The sequence below is a fragment of the Thalassophryne amazonica genome, chromosome 3 (assembly GCF_902500255.1).
Source record: "Thalassophryne amazonica chromosome 3, fThaAma1.1, whole genome shotgun sequence".
Lineage (NCBI taxonomy): Eukaryota > Metazoa > Chordata > Actinopteri > Batrachoidiformes > Batrachoididae > Thalassophryne > Thalassophryne amazonica.
The window spans coordinates 12,541,919-12,566,055 of NC_047105.1; the positions used below are offsets into that span (position 1 = coordinate 12,541,919).

The window sequence follows — 24,137 nt, forward strand, 5'->3', positions numbered from 1 at the left end:
ACAGATCTGCTTGGACGGTCCAGAATGTCGGGCGTCAAGAGGGCCCCAGCTTGTTCTGACAAGTCTACAGAAAGCAGGAAAACGGAACCGAGGATCAAAGAGAAAAAATGTAAGTAAAGTCATCGAGGGGGGTGGGTTTAGTCGGCCTGAGATCTGCAAACCTCGATAAGGGGAAGGGGAGTAAGTGCAGGGGCGTAGCCTGGAAGTCGGGGGGCGGGGCCCTCCTGTCAGATGTGGAGGTCTGATTTAAACTCAGTCACTTCCTATGTGGCTCACAATATGGTAAACCGTTATATTACACCTGAGGTACTTCATGAATGTGTTTATTAAATAGGGATTGTTTAATAGAAATGTTTGTTATTGTTAACACTAATGTATATATAGTATGCATAATTTGAGTGTATTTCGTTGCTCATAAAATAAAGAAAAATTGAAGTTTAGAAAATCCACTTTTTTCCATCACATAACACGATTGGACATCACTTTTTCAACCAGGTCATATTTTTTTTTTTTCAAACCAACCTCAAGGCAATTGCATTGTGCATTAGTCAATAGAAAACCCATGAAATGAAAAATTAAAAGCAAATAAAAGGCCCTTGAGTCAGTTTTAAGTACAAAAAAATTTAATTAAAAATGACCCTTGCGGCCGTTACGCCGTCTGTCAAAACCAAGTGGGAGAGATAGATGGTTAAGTCGCATAAACTATAGCTAACATTTACACTTAGATGGGCATTCTACTTTGAAATATGTATTCTCCAATATATACTCAACAAAAATATAAATGCAACACTTTTGGTTTTGCTCCCATTTTGTATGTGATGAACTCAAACATCTAAAACTTTTTCCACATACACAATATCACCATTTCCCTCAAATATTGTTCACAAACCAGTCGAAATCTGTGATAGTGAGCACTTCTCCTTTGCTGAGATAATCCATCCCACCTCACAGGTGTGCCATATCAAGATGCTGATTAGACACCATGATTAGTGCACAGGTGTGCCTTAGACTATAATGGAAAAGTGAAATTTTTAAAGTTAATAGTTAATGAGTTATCTTGAGCTTTGTGGTTTATGAAAGAAATATGTGTACTACAATTTCAAACTAGTTTGCAATAAAAACATGTAACTTGAAAAATTGACATTTGTGTTACACTTTTATAACACTTTAGCATATTGTGAGCCTTGTGTCTAAAAGTAGAGTTGTTAGCTATTTTGTATTTTATCCCGTCACTTAAATGGTAGCGGGGCACAGGTTAGATACCCACACCTGAGATGTAAAAATTGGATGGTTCCCATCCAGGACCCAAGGCTGGTGCAGAGAAACGCTGCACCAGCACACATTCTCAGAACTGACCGGATTTGTCTTTGAACCAGTTTATTTTGATGTCATTTCCTTCACGTTTGTAGCCACGATCTTTCAACTGAAAGCATTCATATTATTGTGTTTTCAGGAGTATTTTGCAAGATACAACCCCTGGCAAAAATTATGGAATCACCAGCCTCGTAGGATGTTCATTCAGTTGTTTAATTTTGTAGAAAAAAAAGCAGATCACAGACATGACACACAACTAAAGTCATTTCAAATGGTAACTTTCTGGCTTTAAGAAACTCTGTAAGAAATCAGGAAAAATAATTATGGCAGTCAGTAACAGTTACTTTTTTTAGACCAAGCAGAGGGAAAAAAATATGGAATCACTCAATTCTGTGTAAAAAAAAAAAAAAAAAAATCATGAAAAACAAAAGAATGCTCCAACACATCACTAGTATTTTGTTGCACCACCTCTGGCTTTTATAACAGCTTGCAGTCTCTAAGGCATGGACTTAATGAGTGACAAACTGTACTCTTCATCAATCTGGCTCCAACTTTCTCTGATTGCTGTTGCCAGATCAGCTTTGCAGGTTGGAGCCTTGTCATGGACCATTTTCTTCCATTTCCACCAAAGATTTTCAATTGGATTAAGATCCGGACTATTTGCAGGCCATGACATTGACCCTATGTGTCTTTTTGCAAGGAATGTTTTCACAGTTTTTGCTCTATGGCAAGATGCATTATCATCTTGAAAAATGATTTCATCATCCCCAAACATCCTTTCAATTGATGGGATAAGAAAAGTGTCCAAAATATCAACGTAAACTTGTGCATTTATTGATGATGTAATGACAGCCATCTCCCCAGTGCCTTTACCTGACATGCAGCCCCATATCATCAATGACTGTGGAAATTTACATGTTCTCTTCAGGCAGTCATCTTTATAAATCTCATTGGAACGGCACCAAACAAAAGTTCCAGCATCATCTTCTTGCCCAGTGCAGATTCGAGATTCATCACTGAATATGACTTTCATCCAGTCATCCACAGTCCACGATTGCTTTTCCTTAGCCCATTGTAACCTTGTTTTTTTCTGTTTAGGTGTTAATGATGGCTTTCATTTAGCTTTTCTGTATGTAAATCCCATTTCCTTTAGGCGGTTTCTTACAGTTCGGTCACAGACGTTGACTCCAGTTTCCTCCCATTCGTTCCTCATTTGTTTTGTTGTGCATTTTTGATTTTTGAGACATATTGTTTTAAGTTTTCTGTCTTGACGCTTTGATGTCTTCCTTGGTCTACCAGTATGTTTGCCTTTAACAACCTTCCCATGTTGTTTGTATTTGGTCCAGAGTTTAGACACAGCTGACTGTGAACAACCAACATCTTTTGCAACATTGCGTGATGATTTACCCTCTTTTAAGAGTTTTATAATCCTCTCCTTTGTTTCAATTGACATCTCTCGTGTTGGAGCCATGATTCATGTCAGTCCACTTGGTGCAACAGCTCTCCAAGGTGTGATCACTCCTTTTTAGATGCAGACTAACGAGCAGATCTGATTTGATGCAGGTGTTAGTTTTGGGGATGAAAATTTACAGGGTGATTCCATAATTTATTCCTCAGAATTGAGTGAGTCCATATTTTTTCCCTCTGCTTCGTCTAAAAAAGTAACCGTTACTGGCTGCCACAATTTTTTTTTTTCTTGATTTCTCAGTGTTTCTTAAAGCCAGAAAGTTGCCATTTGAAATGACTTTAGTTTTGTGTCATGTCTGTGATCTGCTTTTTTCTACAAAATTAAACAACTGAATGAACATCCTCCAAGGCCGGTGATTCCATAATTTTTTGCCAGGGGTTGTAGTCACATCTGTCCAGAAACATGTCATGAAAAGGGTTTAAAAAAAAAAAAAAGTGGTCAGGTTTATTTTTGAGATGTTATTTTTTTACTTCATGCAGCGGCAACAATGAGCAAGGTTAATTTACTTGGTGCATTATTTGTTTATAATGCAAACAGTGTGTTGGTAAGCAGAAGCTAACAGGTTAGTAATAACATTATTGAATGAGGCACAAATAACTTGAAATGAAAATGTTTGTTCAGAAACAATCCTGTGCAAGTTTACCTCACTAAATGTAATTAAATGTTTTGCAACTCCTATACATTTTTTTTTTTTTTTTTTTTTTAATTCTATATAGTTAGCATGAGGTTAGCCTAGCTGTCCTGCTTGTGGCTGTTCTGGCTGTCCCACAAAGGTGAAACATGTGGAGTGCCAAGTAATAAAGGTTATATTTCCTCTCTGTATTCAAGGTAACCTCCACATTTCCCCTGGCTGTGGCCGATAGATGGTTATTGTAGAGATCATGGACCAGCTGTTTGCCTAGGTGGGCAATTATTTGTTGCAAAGGGCCAAATGAGAAATAGAAAATATTGTGGATAATAATAATTTCATTCCTATATAAAAAGCAGTAAATAGCATTGTTTTGACTAACTAGATGTTCTGATTAGGCAATGAAAAAGAGGTTACCTTACAAAAATGTAATTTATTCAATCAAATTTTCCAAGACAGTAGTGAATAAAACGTGAAACATTTCTGACTCATTACATTTGCGATCATTTTCAGTCACACTGACCCCAAAACACATTTTGAGTTTAATATACTGTTGAAACTGAAACGTACTGCTGGAATAAGGAGGTTCTTGGCTTTCTGAAGATGTCACAACAATTGTCATCACAAACCAGAAATTAAAGACAAGTCACAATATCATTGTCACGGAACTGTGCAGAAAAAACAAGAAACATGCCCCAGTACACGAGTTCTTATCATGTCTTTGCATGACTACATGCAGAATGAAGGAGAAAGTCAAAAAGTCACAAATCCTCATGAAATGATCCTGCACCTCTCCCATCACCGAAAAGCCTGCGTACCAAGAGTGCATGAGTGTGAAAATGAAACATTCATGATCACGGGACCAAAAGTGGGTATAAAACCAAACAGTCTCCAGCGCTAGATCCATGGCTCCATCCACCATCTCCGTCGCTGTCCTCACGGATAGTTCCCCATGCGATCACGCCGTGCCAGGCTGTGTGGCATGGGGCAATCGCTCTGTGCCGGGCAATCGCTCTGTGCCAGGCTCTGCTATTATGCGATGGTACCATGCCAGGCTGTGTGGTGAACTTGATGGTGCCATGCCAGGCTGTGTGGTACAGGGTGATCGCTCCATGCCAGGCTCTGCTATACCCTGGAGGGCAAGCACACACAGCCACAAACAGCTTGGGAGATGGACGAAGGTAAATATTCTTTAATTTCCAGGTATTTGTAGGCTGGTTTGAGTCAGTCAAAGGGCCGGATATGGTCCGCGGGATGTAAAATGCCATGTATGGGTTGCCATCCAGGACCCAGGGCAGTCCTGTGGTGACATGGATGCAGTGAAGTGTGTCACCAGTGCATGCACCCACACTTCACTTTATTCAACAGTGCAGGCTTTCAGTTTGAGAGCATGATTTATTAATTTCACTTATTTTCTAAGACCAGACCATAGACTGGACGCAGCTTATGTGATGTCACCTGGTGGTTTCTATAGAGACCTGGAAAAAGCCAAAATGATGAACTCATTAATGCGTAAAGGAGCAGAGTCCTGAACATGCCCCGTCCTGATCCTGAAGAGCAAGTCAACAGCTAACGTTTGTTTTTATCAAATCAAATTTTTGGGGACTGCGGTGGTTCTCATAACGGCTTTCTTTGGTGAGAGGGCACCCCTTTGAGTCTGGTCTGCTTGAGGTTTCTTCCTCAGAGGGAGTTTTTCCTTACCACTGTTGCTCTGGGGGTTGGTAAGGTTAGACCTTACCTGTGTGAAGCGCTTTGAGGCAACCCTGTTGTGATTTGGTGCTATATAAATTGAAATTGGTGTGGATGGTAATTGTGCATTAAGTGGACCTACCTACAGCTGCTAAAAGTACTAACACCGTTGGCATGCGACATTAAATATGACTAGAGTTTCACTCAGAATATTGCAACAGAGATGTCTTAGATGATCCATTGGGCGTTTCACTGCATTCTAGGTGTACAAAAATTCACCGCCATACAGTTGTCGTGAAGGCGGAAAGTATCTAGAGAGAGACCAAAATCGTTTTTTGTACCAGGGTGTAAACATGTTTATTTCTGCTCTAAAATTGGATATTTTAACATGTGCTTCTATGGGAATGTGCTCTGTTCTGGAGCCAGCCTCAAGCGGCCAGTCAAGGAAATGCACATCCGGATTGGGGTCAAAATACAACCCCTGGCAAAAATTATGGAATCACCGGCCTTGGAGGATGTTCATTCAGTTGTTTAATTTTGTAGAAAAAAAGCAGATCACAGACATGACACAAAACTAAAGTCATTTCAAATGGCAACTATCTGGCTTTAAGAAACACTATAAGAAATCAGGAAAAAAATTGTGGCAGTCAGTAACGGTTACTTTTTTAGACCAAGCAGAGGGAAAAAAATATGGAATCACTCAATTCTGAGGAATAAATTATGGAATCACCCTGTAAATTTTCATCCCCAAAACTAACACCTGGATCAAATCAGATCTGCTCGTTAGTAAGTAAGTCCCTTCGGCTGCTCCCTTGTTTTCACTCGGGGTCGCCACAGCAAATCCAAGGTGGATCTGCATGTTGATTTGGCACAAGTTTTACGCCGGATGCCCTTCCTGACGCAACTCCACAGTACATAGAGAAACGTGACAGGGGTGGGATTTGAACCGGGAACCTTCTGCACTGAAACCAAGTGGATTAACCACTTGGCCACCATCCCTGCTCTGCTCGTTAGTCTGCATCTAAAAAGGAGTGATCACACCTTGGAGAGCTGTTGCACCAAGTGGACTGACATGAGTCATGGCTCCAACACGAGAGATGTCAGTTGAAACAAAGGAGAGGATTATCAAACTCTTAAAAGAGGGTAAATCATCACGCAATGTTGCAAAAGATGTTGGTTGTTCACAGTCAACTGTGTCTAAACTCTGGACCAAATACAAACATGGGAAGGTTGTTAAAGGCAAACATACTGGTAGAACAAGGAAGACATCAAAGCGTCAAGACAGAAAACTTAAAGCAATACGTCTCAAAAATCGAAAATGCACAACAAAACAAATGAGGAACGAATGGGAGGAAACTGGAGTCAACGTCTGTGACCGAACTGTAAGAAACCACCTAAAGGAAATGGGATTTACATACAGAAAAGCTAAACGAAAGCCATCATTAACACCTAAACAGTAAAAAACAAGGTTACAATGGGCTAAGGAAAAGCAATCGTGGACTGTGGATGACTGGATGAAAGTCATATTCAGTGATGAATCTCGAATCTGCATTGGGCAAGGTGATGATGCTGGAACTTTTGTTTGGTGCCGTTCCAATGAGATTTATAAAGATGACTGCCTGAAGAGAACATGTAAATTTCCACAGTCATTGATGATATGGGGCTGCATGTCAGGTAAAGCACTGGGGAGATGGCTGTCATTACATCATCAATAAATGCACAAGTTTACGTTGATATTTTGGACACTTTTCTTATCCCATCAATTGAAAGGATGTTTGGAGATGATGAAATCATTTTTCAAGATGATAATGCATCTTGCCATAGAGCAAAAACTGTGAAAACATTCCTTGCAAAAAGACACATAGGGTCAATGTCATGGCCTGCAAATAGACCGGATCTTAATCCAACTGAAAATCTTTGGAAGTTGAAGAAAATGGTCTATGACAAGGCTCCAACCTGCAAAGCTGATCTGGCAACAGCAGTCGGAGAAAGTTGGAGCCAGACTGATGAAGAGTACTGTTTGTCACTCATTAAGTCCATGCCTCAGAGACTGCAAGCTGTTATAAAAGCCAGAGGTGGTGCAACAAAATACAAGTGATGTGTTGGAGCGTTCTTTTGTTTTTCATGATTCCATAGTTTTTTCCTCAGAATTGAGTGATTCCATATTTTGTTTCCCCTCTGCTTGGTCTAAAAGAGTAACTGTTACTGACTGCCACAATTTTTTTTCCTGATTTCTTATAGTGTTTCTTAAAGGCATAAAGTTGCCATTTGAAATGACTTTAGTTTTGTGTCATGTCTGTGATCTGCTTTTTTTCTACAAAATGAAACAACTGAATGAACGTCCTCCAAGGCCGATGATTCCATAATTTTTGCCAGGGGTTTTACGAGCTCGGCTTCATTCAGAGCTTCTTCTTGTTTTACAGTGATTAGCATCCAAATTAATGGTGCATTACTGCCACCTAGTGCTACGGAGTGTGAATCACAGTATCTCTTTCAGATCAAGATACAGGAGCAGCTTGTCACTTGTGTAGATGGTGCCGTCTTTGTGGCCATCGGTGATAATGCAGTATTTTTCTAGATATTGTTGCTTTGAAATATGTTGCAGGACCAAGTAGTCTCTCAGAGCATGTTATTGCAAAAGCTAACTGTTTAGCCTAGCTGCCTTCATGGGGTGGGGTGGTGCGTCTAGTTTTGGTGTTCACATCCATTGGTGTTAAAGCTTAATTGGCACAATAAATGGTATGGGGTGAAGGGAAAAATGGCATTGAAAAACACAAATAATTCTCTTGTCTGGGTGGTGACACCAGAGCTGTACACACCTGATCCCGTCAGAACTCAGAAGTTAAGCAGAGTAGTTGATGAGCCGCTGTATAAACCTAGAGCAGTTGGGGTCTGCCGGGGATTGGAAGGAAATGGTAACCACATTGTTGATCTCGGAATCCAATCAACAACATGACAAACAATCATCGATCATGTCGCTAAATGTTGTTCTTATGTGTCCTGTTTAGCATGGGCGTCCTATATGACAAATTCGCCAACAGTGATCGTAATCATCGGCCTGCCTGCTAGAGGAAAGACCTACATGTCGAAGAAACTCACACGATACCTGAACTGGATCGGAGTCCCAACCAAAGGTATTGCATATCTGCAATGTAGTAAAAGCTGATTTGACATGCTGACAGTTTTAAAACTGTCCATGTTGTATTGTGAGGAAAGATACTGTAAATGTTTGCAGCTCATAATGTACATTTACAAATCATCTCCCAGTTTTGTGCATGTCCAGTTTCTTTTTGACGAAATACGTACATATCATATTCGCATGTCGGCGTGCCCAGGGTTTTCCACACGAAATTATACCTGAAGAAGCACACGAACACAGCCAGTGTTACGTTCTTCGGAACACATTTCAATAAAATGTCAGATTTCATCACAAATAATTCACCTATTTGTCTCTGTTTTTGTCCTGTACAAATCTTTTTTTTTTTCTTTTTTCATTCATTAAATGTGTTATGCGGCTGGTCTGCTCTGTGTCAGCCTGATCCCGTCAGATCTCAGAAGCTGAGAAGTGCAGGATCTGGTTAGTACTTGGATGGGAGACCTCTTCGGAACACCAGCGGCTGTGTGTGCTTCTCCAGGTAAAACTGGAGTTGCGTCAGGAAGGGTATCCGGCATAAAACCTGTGCCAAATACAGATGCGGATCTGGTTGTATCCGCTGTGGTGACCCCGAACAATACGGGAGCAGCCAAATGAATGATGACAACAACATTCATTAAATGTGTTACTTGTCAGCTGTTCTCTGGTGAGTCTGTCAGAAAGTTGTGCACATGCTCAAAACTTTGAGCGGACATCAGACGGTGAACTTTCTTGATGGATGTTTTGTCCTGTCCCTGTTCATAGCTTGCCAGTGGACGTCCAGTCAACAGCAGAAAAACCTTCACAAAGCTAGCTGTTGTCCTGAAACACTTCCTTTTTTCTTGCACTTTCTTTCAAAATAAGATCACATTTTAAAAAAGGTGGAGGTGGAGGTGATGGTCTAATGGTTAAGCATTGGGCTTGAGAGCAGAAGATCCTCGGTTCAAATCCCAGCCTGACTGGAAAATCACTAAGGGCCCTTGGGCAAGGTCCTTAATCCCCTAGTTGCTCCCGGTGTGTAGTGGCCACCTTGTATGGCAGCACCCTCACATCGAGGTGAATGCAAGGCATTATTGTAAAGCGCTTTGACCATCGTATGCAGATGGGAAAGTGCTATATAGATGCAGTCCATTTACCATTTAACATAAACTTTGTTTCCACTGCCAACATACACTGATGACATTGTCACAGATAACATGTAAAAGAGGTGTGAAAACTCATTATTTTTTGTTTTTACTGTGTGCTGAGGTCACAAAATTATATAATTTGGGGTGGACATTTAATCAACTTTAATCCAAATTAATTTAATTTACAGTAAGTTTTTACCAACTTTATTAAAAAAAGGGAGAGTGGGCTCATGCTTGGCCCTGGGCACCCCAACATGTGGATATGGTATATTATGACTGGTGTTGCCTGGTTTACCAATATTTATGTTCCATCATTATGAACTGTGTATATTGTATAATGTCTTCATTGGTCTGTTTGTGTATGAATGCAATAAGTCAAGAACACATTAGATATTTTATATTTACAAAACATTTACCTCCTGGTCAGTATATCGGTTAACTTTATATATATATATATATATATATATATATATATATATATATATATATATATATATATATATACTAGCAAAGGTAGCTTTGCCTGGGTGAAGAGTGGTTACCATGTTATAATGGTGGAATCGGGGCATCAGCGGGGTGGTTTTGGGTGATACAATACCGACAACACTCAGAGTGCTCTCGTTCAGTGTGTTCAAATGCTCTATGATTGTGCTAAAACTGTCAAACGTGTGCTGTTTCATAATAGCTTTAAGATATTTATTGTTTTAATTTTCATTTCATTGTTTCACATTCTGTGTTGTATTGACTGATAATAGTTAATGCCATGATTGTACACACTCCAATACAGCAGGTGGTGCTGTACACCTCCAAAGCTGGCTTGCGATCCACCAACAAACACAAAGAAGTTTTTTTATTATTATTATTATTAATTTTGGAATTAATAATCTGTAGAATATATTGATTTCTAAACATGTTACATGTGGTCTGGAAAAAACTATTCTAGTAAGGATCCAAATACATAAGATGAATTTTAAAAAAATTTTATTTTTATTTTTTAGGTTTTAAGGGCCTGTGCTGTGAAAATGATCATCATAAACATATTTCACTTGGATTGTTGACACTCGCCCGTCTCTATAATGTCATGTTCTAAATGTAAATAAAGGTTGTTGGAATGTTTCATATTTTCATTGAGTTTAACGTCACCAGAAATTTGGCAAGTACAAACTTGCATTTCTCAACTGCTGCATTCTCTAGTAAGATAACAGAAAACAGTTTTTTTTTTTTTTTTTTTTTTTTTCAATCTGGGTTTTAACATTTCACCATCTGAAACGTGATGAACTGAGTTTGGCCTAAAATGTCATATGGGATCATTTTTTTATTTGTTAAGCTGTTGCTTGCAGGAGAAAGCGTGCAAGCAGTGTAACTAACAATCAGAAGTATATTCATCAGAAGTACCTAAGCAGGGTTGTTTCAAGCTTTGGACAGACAAAGATGTTGACCCTATTTTTTTTTCTGCTTCTTTTCCAGTGTTTAACTTGGGTGTGTACCGTAGAGAGGCAGTCAAATCGTATAAATCCTATGATTTTTTTCGCCACGATAATGAGGAGGCAATGAAGATAAGGAGGTAAGTTCCATTTAGAAAAGCTGATCATTTCTTTTTGTCATGTGCTTTGTTCGGGCACGATGTGGAATCAGCAATCGCCCTGCTGCTGGAGGATCACATTTCCCTCCACTGACACCCGTGGGTTTACTGTTCCACAGCCTCGACTGCGGAACAGTAAGTCAATATTGATGGTCAGTCTGGTGTTTGTAGTATCGAAAAAAGCAACTGTACCAGATCCAGATAGGCACATGTCAAACTCAGGTCATACCAGATCCAGATAGGCACATGTCAAACTCAGGTCAGTCAGGTGTGGTCTAGAAGCAGGTTAACCTCTCTGCTGCAGCCAGGTGACATGTGGGCCTTCTCCAGCCGCTGGGGTCTTCACCACTGGAACACGTTTATGCTGGATCATGCCTAGAAGTGCACCACGTGGCCAGAATGTTGTAACAGTCATTCCAGCCTTATCCAAGGATCTTCCAGACAGGCCTAGTATCAAAGGTATCTCATCAACACATTGAATCACTGGGTAGCGTCCAAGTCTTGCAATCATAGACTAAAAAAGGAAGCATCAGGACCCAAAAAACCTGGACCACCATTCTCTTGCAAAGTTCTCAGCATGACCCAACACCTTTGTCCAGTGACCTTGTGACTCTATAAGCTCTTCTCTGGCGTCTCTCGATTGAACATTGTTGTCAAGACAAGCGAGACTCTCCACAAGCTTGACACTTTCAACACATGCAGATGCACTTCTGATGACTGAGTCCATGAAGTCATTGAAAGTCCAGATTTTAGTCATGATCCAAGATTATCACGCAAAACCAGACACTCTGATTCCTCGCTCAGCTTCTCAAGTGCTGCAATGAGGGATTCCTTAACAAATGCCACAGTATCAGGCACCAGAGGTGGGACGAAGTCACTGTCAAGTCGTGAATCGGCAAGTCACAAGTCTCAACTCCAGTCTCAAGTCAGCTTGCACCAAGTGGTGGTCATTATGACTTGAGACTTGAGAGTGACTTGCCAAGTCATGACTTGAGAGTGACTTGCTGGTGACTTCATCCCACCTCTGTCAGGTACGAAGTAGAGTTCAGTAAACCTTTCTTCACCAGCAAAGGTACCTGAGCTGTTTTACACAACCTTACCCAACACCTAATCCATGTAAGCACAGAACAGTGTAGGTGCCAGAACACATCCCTGATGAACGCCAATATTCACTGGGATTCTGTTCCTGCTCCACACACCACTCACAGTTCCAATGTACAGGGTAACTATGATGTTGAGGATTCTGAAAATTGTCAGGATGGACCAGAAGGCAAACAAACACTTTATGAAAATCAAGTTAGGCTGCAAAAAAGCACTACAGATATTTGTGCTTGTATTCACTAAGGAATCTGAGCTAAGATGTGGTTGATGGTTGACTACCTGAACATAAAGCCAGACTGTTTAATCCTGTTAATAATCATCCTTGCAACAACTTTCTCGAGTACCAAGAACAGTGTAATACCTCTGTAGCTTTTGCAGTCCAGGCGTTCACCCTTTCTTTTCCAGGAGTGTGATAACGAGCCCTTTCTTCCAGTCTGCAGGGGTAATACCTGCCTTCCAGACAAAGATTGTTTGCCATGCCTGAAAGAGCTTAGCTCCACTTCAGACTTCAGCATTCCAGTTCTGTTCATATATCAATACACACATAGGTATAAAAAAGGGGACTTCGTAGAGCACGTCTCTTGTGAAATTATGACAGGCTCCGTGGTTCTTAACAACATTCCAACACTGAATTCTGACCCAGATATTACAGAAGCTGCTGCTGCTCTCATTCTGCAGCTGTCACAGGCCCTTCAGGGAGGAACACCTGTCCAAATCAGGTCATTCTGTAGCTTCAAATAATTCTTTTTTTCCTCAGTTACCACCCTTGTGAAGTGATGTTTGATTGATAGGACGTTGGCGTTGTTCAGTGGTCGCATCCTCTGGCCTATTGTGACACGAGCAGTCTGGCTTCAAGAAGTCAACTAACAACCACATCCTGACTCTTCTAGTTGGCAATTTTACCCAAACGATGGTTTGCAGTTCTTCTTTGAAGCCTATGTTGATTTTCCTGAAGTGTTTGAATAGTCTGGCCAAATTTTTCTCTGGGATCCCCAATAAGATGTTGGATATGAAAGACAATTTAGCATAAATCGAAATACGATGTTGTAATTCTTGTCTGTTTTCTTACTTTTTCACATATCATTCCCCAAAATGTGGCCGCAGACGGTAAGGTTTTTTTTCTGTCTGCTCCTGCAGGCAGTGTGCCGTGGTGGCGCTGCAGGATGTGAAGACGTACCTGACGCAAGAGGGAGGTCAAATTGCCGTGAGTCATCCATAGTGTTCGCTCATTTCTACAAGCCGTGACACTGAAATACATCAAGAGTTAGACGAGTTTTAACCCAGAATTATATACAAGTGTTTCTCCTTTAGCTTCCCAAATTTTGGGGTGTTTTTTTTTATTTTTTTTTATTTTTTTATCAGGTGTTCGATGCCACAAACACCACAAGAGAGAGGCGGGACATGATTCAAACTTTTGTCAAAGAGAATGCATTCAAGGTAAGAATGATCTGGAATGGACTGTACTTTGGGAGCTAATCTACCACCAGCCAGTGAATGTTTAAACTTAAAAAATAACTAAAAATTGAGGTGTCGATGATACCAATTTCATATTTGGTGACAACCTTTGTTTCAACCTATAATACATTTTCTCAAATATTCAAGTGAATTTAGAAAAAAGTAGCAGAAGCAAGTTCAAAGATTTGTTTACACACTGTAAAATATATTGTTACAAATTAACTTTTTTAATGCTTGATGAAAATTTTGACTTTGGTCTGGAATAGGTGCTTGTGTTCTACACCATCCCGCTGTGTTCAAAGTTTTCAATATTCACGCCTTATGGAATACAACATTTTAAACTGTGTGCAAGTACAAATAAACTTTTATGTTACTGTGTGCAGAATGCTGTTTCTGTTTTCAAAATATACTGCAACTTTAGCATGAAATTTCAAATAATTTGAAAAACATGTTCTCCAATGGGGTGTTTCTAAAAACAAACCCCACTGACGTAATCTTAAATTCAGGTCATGGAATTATTGTTGGGTTACCGGCTGATAGGTCGCTAACTATGTCGTGGTGCGGCGACCCTCGTAGTTGGCAGCGGCATCCATTTATTGCGATATCTCAAATGGTCTTACTTTCTAATTTGACAAGGGTGTAATATGGGTTATTGACATTGTTCCCATCTAAAAATATTTGTAGATTAGTTCATTTGGAAATGGCGGCCATTTTTATACTGAAAATAGCCATTTTGAGCACTTGACAATTTTCTCAAAAACTGGCCAACTTTTTTCTAATTTGTCAATGGCGTAATGTGGGTTGTTTACATACATATTTCACGTCAAAAAATCAGTCATAAATTCGTTTGTTTGGAATGGCGGTCATTTTATGCCAAATAGCCATTTTGAGCAAATAAAGGCAATTTTCTCAAAACTGTCTGATAACTTTTTTCTAATTTGTCAAGGGCATAATGTGGGTCATTGACATATTTCACATCAAAAAAGTATAGTCATAAATCCGTTTGTTTGGAAATGGCAGCCATTTTTATGTTGAAAACAGCCAAGTTGGGTATTTGGACCCAATTTTCACAAAAACTGTCCGATAACTTTTCTTTTAATTTAACAAGAGCACAATATTAGTCATTGACATTGTTCCTGTCCCAAAATTATTTGCATAGATTTGTTCATTTGGAAATGGTGTCCATTTTATGCCAAAAATGGCCAATTTGCTTTGGGCTTTAATTGAGCCGGTAATCCACGGGGCCCTTGGCACTCTAGTTTTTGTAACCAAATGAAAAATTTGTCACCAGACCAGTAGATCCTTGTGTGCAAAATATGTCTGTGGGTAATTTAGAACATGTATGTTCATGTGTGTGTTACTTTGGTAGCACATAGTAAATTGGAACAATACAGAGAACAGTAGGACGGCCCTTAGGTCAGCATGACATGCACATTTGTGAAGGTTTTCTCTCTGTCTCACACACACAAATACATTTTCATATTTGTTGGATTTGGTCATTATGGGGAATGAATTTTTAATTTATTTTTTTTACACATGTAAATGGTAACTTGGTAAATGGTAATTTAATGGAAATGCTCCTCTATAAAGGACCACAAAAACAGGTAAACAAAATGCAAGTGTGCAAATAACCCAAGAGTGCACAACATCCAAAAATACTCAAAATATAGAAGTACAACCCCAATTCCAATAAATTTGGGACATTGTGTAAAATGTAAATAAAAACAGAATACAATGATTTGCAAATCCTCTTCAACCTATATTCAATTGAATACACCACAAAGACAAGATATTTAATGTTCAAACTGATAAACGTTATTGTTTTTGTGCAAATATTTGCTCATTTTGAAATGGATGCCTGCAACACTTTTCAAGAAAAGCTGGGACAGTGATATGTTTACTACTGTGTTACATCACCTTTCCTTCTAACAACACTCAATAAACATTTGGGAACTGAGGACACCAGTTGTTGAAGCTTTGTAGGTGGAATTGTTTCCCATATGCAGTCCATTTATCAGTTTGAACATCTTGTCTTTGTGGTGTATTCAATTGAATATAGGTTGAAGAGGATTTGCAAATCATTGTATTCTGTTTTTATTTACATTTCACACAATGTCCCAACTTCAATGGAATTGGGGTTGTACTAGGTAACAGTATTCATGATCATGAAGACCGTTAGGATTACAGGAATCTGACTGACTCCTTTAATCTTGGCCTCTGGCTGACCTGTTCTTGAATCTACCTTAGTGTGTACCACATTTGGTCCAGATCGGGATGAAACTCAAATTCCTTGACTTTGACCTTTGCCAAAATTATTCTTTAAAGGTTAGTTTCAGATTCAGGTGTTATTGATTTACGAACTTTGGTAACAGCCAGCAAAAGGACCTGGGAGGAGTCAGCTAACGAAGACAAGGAGACATGACCTCAGCCTCAATGATTGACTTTTGGCAAATGAGACCTTGCTGTGCAATCCTTCAACCCACTTCCATCTGTGTGTCATGTTTTGATCCACAATGATTGGCTTTTGGTGAATTTGACTTCCCCTGGGCAGTTCCACAACCAACCTACATACGAGTATATGTGCCAAGTTTGATGGACATAAGAAAATCAAGTCTGTCCTAATTTTGACCTTTGACCCCAATGACCTTTACCTTTGTCAAAACAAATCCTTTAATTCACACACACATGCAAGCACCTACGCAACATTTACAAATTATGACTTAATAGTAAACACACAAGTCAGTTTGTCAGAGTTCAAGTCTAAACCTGAATGAAGGGGTTTTTGTTTTTGTTTTTTGCACATTTCTGTTCATTTGTGTGTGAGTCATGTCAGGGCATTGATTGTGTTGTGTCATACAACTGAGCTGCCAGTTTTCCACCAGGTGTTCTTTGTGGAATCTGTGTGTGACGACCCAGAAGTCATTGCTGCCAACATTCTGGTATGAACCTTTATCACTGGCATGACTTTAAGAATTATATCTAAACTTATAATCATCCAAACTATCCAAAGTGAGGTGTAAGTTCATTACTTGATTTTGTTCTTTGAATTTACAAGGAAGTAAAAGTATCGAGTCCAGATTACCCGGAAAGACACAGAGAAAGAGTGATGGAGGATTTTCTCAAACGAATCGAGTGCTACAAGGTCACTTACCAACCACTAGATCCCGATGACTATGACAAGTAAGAGTTTTAAATTATCTGCATCCCATGTGAAATTTGCCCTTTGGGAAATAATCCCGACACTGTGACCCAAAGTTTGAATTGTTGCCACTTGCAGGGGTTTGTCCTTTATCAAGGTGATTAATGTCGGTCAGCGTTTCCTAGTGAACCGGATCCAGGACTATATTCAGAGTAAGATCGTTTACTACCTCATGAACACCCACGTGCACTCTCACTCCATCTATTTGTGTCGGCACGGAGAAAGCATCCACAATGTAGAAGGTCGCATTGGAGGAGATTCAGAACTTTCTCAGAGGGGGAAACAGGTAGGATTTGTTTCAGAATCTTTATGATGTAAATGAAACATTATGACACGACATTCAGTACCTGTTAGTTTGTTGTGTGTCAAGACTGTGCACGTAGTCCGTCAAGCGTTATCACCTGGTTTTGTTCTGTCCGTGTGTAGACACATTCTGATGAACACCGTAAAGCAATAACAGAGCATATTAATATTAACTGTGGAGTAGGTGAGGTGATTAGATTGTCGACTTATCTTGTGTGTATTAGTGAGGCGGATGTGTGACTGTGGTGTACACTCTTAGAAAAAAGTATGAAACTTCATCCTGGAGGGGGAGGGTTGAGAATGTTAAGGTTGAGAAATTGTGGGAACCATGACCTCATTCCAACATTTTCCACTCAAAATTTGTAAAATTCACAGTGGCTGATGTAAAGTACATTTTTATCAATAACTTTGATATTAGTGCTGCAGTTTTCATGATCTTGTTGTCTTTACATGTGTTTTGAGGGTCTGTGACTCTAATAAAATACACCACAAAGACCACACTGTAGTTTTTGATGATAAAATTGGAATAACAGTGAACATAACGCATGATTTTTCACCTCACGTTTAACTGATACACATTTTCCTTTATGTTCCACATCAACAGATGCATTACATTGTAAGTAGAGTTGCAAAATTGAGGGAATTTGGAAAATTTCCATGGGAATTAATGGGAATATATGGGAATAAACTGGAGATTTGTAACATTACATGTTAACCTATGAGAGGGAATTTATGGAAATATAGGTTAAAAAACATCATGCAGCATAATCTCATATATATATATACATACATACAGTGGTCCCTCGTTTATCGTGGGAGTTACATTCTAAAAATAGCCCGCAATAGGCGAAATCCGCGAAGTAGTCAGCATTATTTTTTACAATTATTATAGACGTTTTAAGGCTGTAAAACCCCTCACTACACACTTTATACACTTTTCTCAAACGGGCATTACATTTTCTCACTTTTCTCTCGTGTGTAAACACTCTCAAAGTTCAAACCTGAGTAGAAAAATAAGACCAACCTGTTTTCAGGCCCAAACATTTGTTTGAGAAATAAAAATAGAACATTTTCTTATAAATAATTATGATGGCTTTTAGAACTAAGGAATTTCATTTTAACTCACCAGTATTTCACAGTTCCTCTGATCGCGCCTATTCGTCCTGGCGTCGCGTCTTTTTCCACTGAGTCACACCTCGGTGCAGGTGTCTTTTTCCGAGTGAAGAACACAGTTATGGGTACTTGTTGGCGCTCTTTTTTCTTCTGGGCGAGAAGATTCTTATAAACAGACACGCAGAATGGTGCTGCAACCAGCCTGCTTGATGAGGACACAGAACACAATGCGCTGTTTAAAAAAAAAAAAAGCATGCAAAATTGGACTTAAAAAAAATCTGCGAAACTGCGAGGCCCTGAAAGGTAAACCGCGTTATAGCAAGAGACCAGTGTGTGTGTGTGTGTGTGTGTGTATATATATATATATATATATATATAATTCCGTTTTATTTCCACCCTCAGCAGCATTCCATACTGCCATACTGAGAAACAATCTGCCCTTACTCAGTTTTAGTGCTGTGAAAACATCTACAAAGTCCACATCAAAGGTGTCATCCTCACAGAATGATGTTCACCTCAATGCCATTTTCATCCATGACACCCATCGATGGCATTAAACAATACCGTGCACCAAACTGCTAAATCTGGCTCTCATTGAATCTTAGATATTCCAGGCATTGATGTTACATTGAAGTGTTGATGGTACTGGACTCATTCACATACTTGATCCCAGGAAAGCTCATTTCAGGATTAGGCACAGCTGCCCCAGATAGTATTTGTGTTGTGAGATGTCTGAGTAAATGAGGTTTGAGATGGTTACAGAGAGGACAACCTCAAAGTACAAATATGTCTGAATCATGGTACTGGGCTTCAGCGTCAAGTAGCCAACAACACAACAACCCCCAGTTAACTGGAAAAAACTTCATGTTGATTAGAACAAACGTGGTTTGTTCAATCTCCTTGCCAATGCTATACAGCAATTCCAGCCCACAAAAGGAAAGCAGATCATATCCACATTAATGGCTAGAAGGCCGTTTCATCTCCCATGTTAGATCTCTCTGGGTTGTTCTGTACTCAGGAAGAAGCTGATATCAGATTCTTCTTTCATGATTCACATGTAGCAGTCATAGCTTATCCAAGGTGACGATACATGCAACAGACACTGATATGATGGTTCCTGCAAATACCTTGCAGGACTGTGAACTATGGCTGGCACATGACCATGATGCTAAAGTACGTTATATCCCATGTCATTTGATTTCTGCATCTGTAGGCAGCAAAGCGTCATTTGGGGTTTTCTGCTAAGCATCATTGGGGTCTTCTGCTAAGCGTGCAGTATCAGGATGTCACAGTTTCTGCATTTCATGGCATTGGAAAGAAAGCCTGGGATGTTTTGTGCACCACTCCTCATTTGGTACCCATCTTTGACCGCTTATCGCGTGCTTCAAATCTAGTTCCAAGAGACAATATTCATGAGCTACATTGACCTTGTGAATCAGAGAACATCAGGCCACTGCTGTGTGTTCTTAAGCAGCACTTTGTGTTTAGAAATGGTAAGATTGAGAAGATCCCTACAACGCTGGCTGCACTGGAGTAATGTGTCAGGAGAGCAGTCGATCAGGTGGGTCATATCTGGGAGCAGTGTCTCGTAGGCCAATTCCTTCAGCTGCTTTATGTGGATGAGAGAAAGTGTGTGATGATACACAATGGAAACCATATTGCACAACTCTATCAGAAACAACCAAAGGGTGCCAGGAGCTGCTTAAGTGTGGATGTAAATAGGACCTCCTCCAGGAGCATTCGCAGAGGTGCAAATGCATGAAGGCTGGTCTGTGCTGCTCACAGTTAACAAGGAACTGGACTGAAAAAGACGTTATGATTTCAACGTGTTAACTGTAATATTTGGTTATTGAGGGTCACACGGCTTTATAATGTGATGTTCTATAATGCAGTCAATGACACTTGTTGCTCTTTTAGGAAGCGTGAAAATATAAATATGCAGTTTAATGTGAGAAATTCATGCGTTATTCTCACTATTTTTCATTTTGACCATGAAGATGTTTACTAAAGTTTTTGTGGTTTATCTTACGAGATGACTTGAGTCCAAAAACACAGCAAAATACATAAAGATCATGAAGATCACAACACTTAGACTGAGGTTACTGACAGAAATGATCTTATCGTGGCCATTTTGAGCTTTTCAAATTTTGAGCAGGAAATGTTGGAGTGACATTGTGGTTCCTACAGTTTTTTGAAATCGGCATACTCAAAAACTCCCAATGGCAAATTTTCATACTTGCCAAAAAATCTCATATCAACTCCACTGTATGTTTTGTATATTGTTGAGGAACAAGTTTGTTTGTTTTTTTTTTCCCCTGCAGGCACCCTAACCCATTAATATACATGATACATACATCACAGGTACCCTCTAGGAGTTAGGTAGAGTAATATGATAATAATGTCTTTATTACTCGTGGGTTTTAAACAGCCCCCTCACTCTAAGGCGAGGTCTTACGTCATATTAATTAGCTCACGTAATTGGAGTACTAATTAACATGAAGGCTGTTAGGTGGAAATACGTTTTAATCCAGCACGCTGGCTGTCATCTATCTTTGAAATTTTCCCTTTTGCAATTTTAGTCACAAATGCATTGGCCCGTACTTACCTTTTCACAAAAAAAAAAAAATCCTTCAAACGACATCAAATCAACAGCTATTTCCTGGTAACTGTTGTTAAATATGTTGAAGTGGTTTAGGATGTTAGTATACTCTAATATCCAGGGAAGTACTGTAATTTAATACTTCCCTGGATATTAGATTCTAAAGATAACCTGCACATTCATGAATATGACTTGGGACAAACACAGAAGTCTTTTTATTTTACATCAGACAAGAAGGGCTTTTATTACAAAACCCTTTTAAAAAATTTAAATAACCTGACAGGTGACTGTCCTTTAATTACAGGAAAGATGTCCTTTATTGCATAGCATCAAGCAAGTAAATGATTGAGCACTAGTCAGCAAGTATTGTATTAAGATAAGCAAAAGTGATTTAAAAATGGTACAAAAAATCAATTAAGTTGATTCAAATGATTAGAAAATCAGTCAAAAAATTGGCATTTACATTTAAGATTATTCAAAATGAATAAAAAAAATTAAAATCAAAGATACAAATGTACGGAAGTGTATTGCATTCACTTGATAAATTTATTTTTTGGTTTGTTTTTCAGAGTAATTATTTGTGGTTTTCTAAGTAACTTATTTTTTTGCCTGTTTTTTTCAGAATAATTCTGTTTTTCTGAGTAATGTATTTTTTGTCTTTTTTTTTTTTTTGGAATAATTATTTCTGTTTTTTGAGTTTTTCTGTTTTTCAGAGTAATTTATTTTTGTGGTTGGTTTTTCAGAGTAGTTTTTCCTGATTTTCTGAATTATTTTTTTTTTCTTTTGTTTTTCAGACCAATTTTTTCTGAGTTTAGAGAGCATTTGACATTCATTCATTGAGAGCTCCCTTTGGTAACAAACATGACATTGTTCGGTTTAATCAAGTTTTACTTTGATCTGGGTTTAAGACACTGGGAGATTGTCCTGTCTTTAAATCATATAGATGGTATTATCATTAGTTTATCGACTCTACGCAAGCACCCGAGGACTTTGCAGCTGTTCAGAAGGAAAGCCCATTCACATCTGCTAGACACAGCAGTTTTTCTCCAGGATCAGTTGGACAGACATGTGATGCTCTATGGATGCAGGATGATGCATTTGAAATGCATTCAGGCTGGCTACGTGGTGACTCAACAAATAGTAAAAAAAAAAAAAAAACTTAAAAATTAATTACCCAGAAAAACAAACCAAAAAAATAAACTACTCAGAAAACATACCAAAAAATAAATTACTCAGAAAAACACAAATAATTACTCTGAAAAATAAATGTATCAAGTGAATGCAATACGCTACCATACAAATGCACAGAAGTGTTAAAATCAAACTATTAAAATGGTAAAACTGTTTAAAATGTTGATTCAGAAACTCGGTAGACTGGTCTAAAATCATGAAACTTAAAATTGCCATTTAATTGATCTGTTAAACTATATTTTAATTAACAAAACAATCAAAATGTTATTAAAAGCTCTGTCTAATTAGCACTGAAGCCGTGTATATTTAGAATTTACATTCAAATACTGTCTAAATACTGGAGAGGTGATTGTCTAGTGGTTAAGGTGTTGGGCTTGAGACCAGAAGGTCCTCGGTTCAAATCCTCGCCTGACTGGAAAATCACTAAGGGCCCTTGGGCAAGGCCTTTAATCCTCTATTGCTCCCGGTGTGTAGTGAGCGCCTTGTATGGCAGCACCCTGACACTGGGGGAGAATTGTAAATCAAGACGCTTTGAGCTTTGAATGACATATCCTGATCAAAAATGACTCCAGGATTTCTCACAGTATTAGTAGAGGTCAGGGTAATGCCATCCAGAGTAAGGATCTGGTTAGACACCATGTTTCTAAGATTTGTGGGGCCAAGTACAATAACTTCAGTTTTATCTGAGTTTAAAAGCAGGAAATTAGAGGTCACCCATGTCTTTATGTCTGTAAGACAATCCTGCAGTTTAGCTAATTGGTGTGTGTCCTCTGGCTTCATGGATAGATAAAGCTGGGTATCATCTGCGTAACAATGAAAATTTAAGCAATACCGTCTAATAATACTGCCTAAGGGAAGCATGTATAAAGTGAATAAAATTGGTCCTAGCACAGAACCTTGTGGAACTCCATAATTAACTTTAGTCTGTGAAGAAGATTCCCCATTTACATGAACAAATTGTAATCTATTAGACAAATATGATTCAAACCACCGCAGCGCAGTGCCTTTAATACCTATGGCATGCTCTAATCTCTGTAATAAAATTTTATGGTCAACAGTATCAAAAGCAGCACTGAGGTCTAACAGAACAAGCACAGAGATGAGTCCACTGTCTGAGGCCATAAGATCATTTGTAACCTTCACTAATGCTGTTTCTGTACTATGATGAATTCTAAAACCTGACTGAAACTCTTCAAATAGACCATTCCTCTGCAGATGATCAGTTAGCTGTTTTACAACTACCCTTTCAAGAATTTTTGAGAGAAAAGGAAGGTTGGAGATTGGCCTATAATTAGCTAAGATAGCTGGGTCAAGTGATGGCTTTTTAAGTAATGGTTTAATTACTGCCACCTTAAAAGCCTGTGGTACATAGCCAACTAACAAAGATAGATTGATCATATTTAAGATCGAAGCATTAAATAATGGTAGGGCTTCCTTGAGCAGCCTGGTAGGAATGGGGTCTAATAAACATGTTGATGGTTTGGATGAAGTAACTAATGAAAATAACTCAGACAGAACAATCGGAGAGAAAGAGTCTAACCAAATACTGGCATCACTGAAACGATACGTCTTTGGGATGGTTATGAGTAATTTTTTCTCTAATAGTTAAAATTTTGTTAGCAAAGAAAGTCATGAAGTCATTACTAGTTAAAGTTAATGGAATACTCAGCTCAATAGAGCTCTGACTCTTTGTCAGCCTGGCTGCAGTGCTGAAAAGAAACCTGGGGTTGTTCTTATTTTCTTCAATTAGTGATGAGTAGAAAGATGTCCTAGCTTTACGGAGGGCTTTTTTTCATAGAGCAACAGACTCTTTTTCCAGGCTAAGTGAAGATCTTCTAAATTAGTGAGACGCCATTTCCTCTCCAACTTACGGGTTATCTGCTTTAAGCTACGAGTTTGTGAGTTATACCACGGAGTCAGGCACTTCTGATTTAAAGCTCTCTTTTTTAGAGGAGCTACAGCATCCAAAGTTGTCTTCAATGAGGATGTAAAACAATTGACGAGATACTCTATCTCACTTACAGAGTTTAGGTAGCTACTCTGCACTGTGTTGGTATATGGCATTAGAGAACATAAAGAAGGAATCATATCCTTAAACCTAGTTACAGTGCTTTCTGAAAGACTTCTAGTGTAATGAAACTTATTCCCCACTGCTGGGTAGTCCATCAGAGTAAATGTAAATGTTATTAAGAAATGATCAGACAGAAGGGAGTTTTCAGGGAATACTGTTAAGTC

General features: G+C 38.9%; 1 protein-coding gene and 1 non-coding gene across 2 annotated transcripts in view; both read left to right on the forward strand.

Moving 5' to 3' along the window:
* The window catches only part of LOC117506350 (6-phosphofructo-2-kinase/fructose-2,6-bisphosphatase 2-like), a 60,270-nt gene that overhangs the window by 362 nt on the left and 35,771 nt on the right, over nt 1-24,137 (forward strand). The window contains exons 2-9 of the mRNA XM_034165845.1: nt 5-109; nt 8,108-8,233; nt 10,827-10,923; nt 13,180-13,246; nt 13,405-13,479; nt 16,380-16,436; nt 16,553-16,677; nt 16,775-16,982. Of these exons, the coding sequence (XP_034021736.1) occupies nt 25-109; nt 8,108-8,233; nt 10,827-10,923; nt 13,180-13,246; nt 13,405-13,479; nt 16,380-16,436; nt 16,553-16,677; nt 16,775-16,982 (840 nt within the window). The 5' untranslated portion in view covers nt 5-24. The remainder of the gene's footprint in view (nt 1-4; nt 110-8,107; nt 8,234-10,826; nt 10,924-13,179; nt 13,247-13,404; nt 13,480-16,379; nt 16,437-16,552; nt 16,678-16,774; nt 16,983-24,137) is intronic.
* On the forward strand, nt 14,854-14,954 carry LOC117508058. Its single transcript, XR_004559967.1, has one exon. It is a non-coding gene; the product is annotated as a U6 spliceosomal RNA (small nuclear RNA).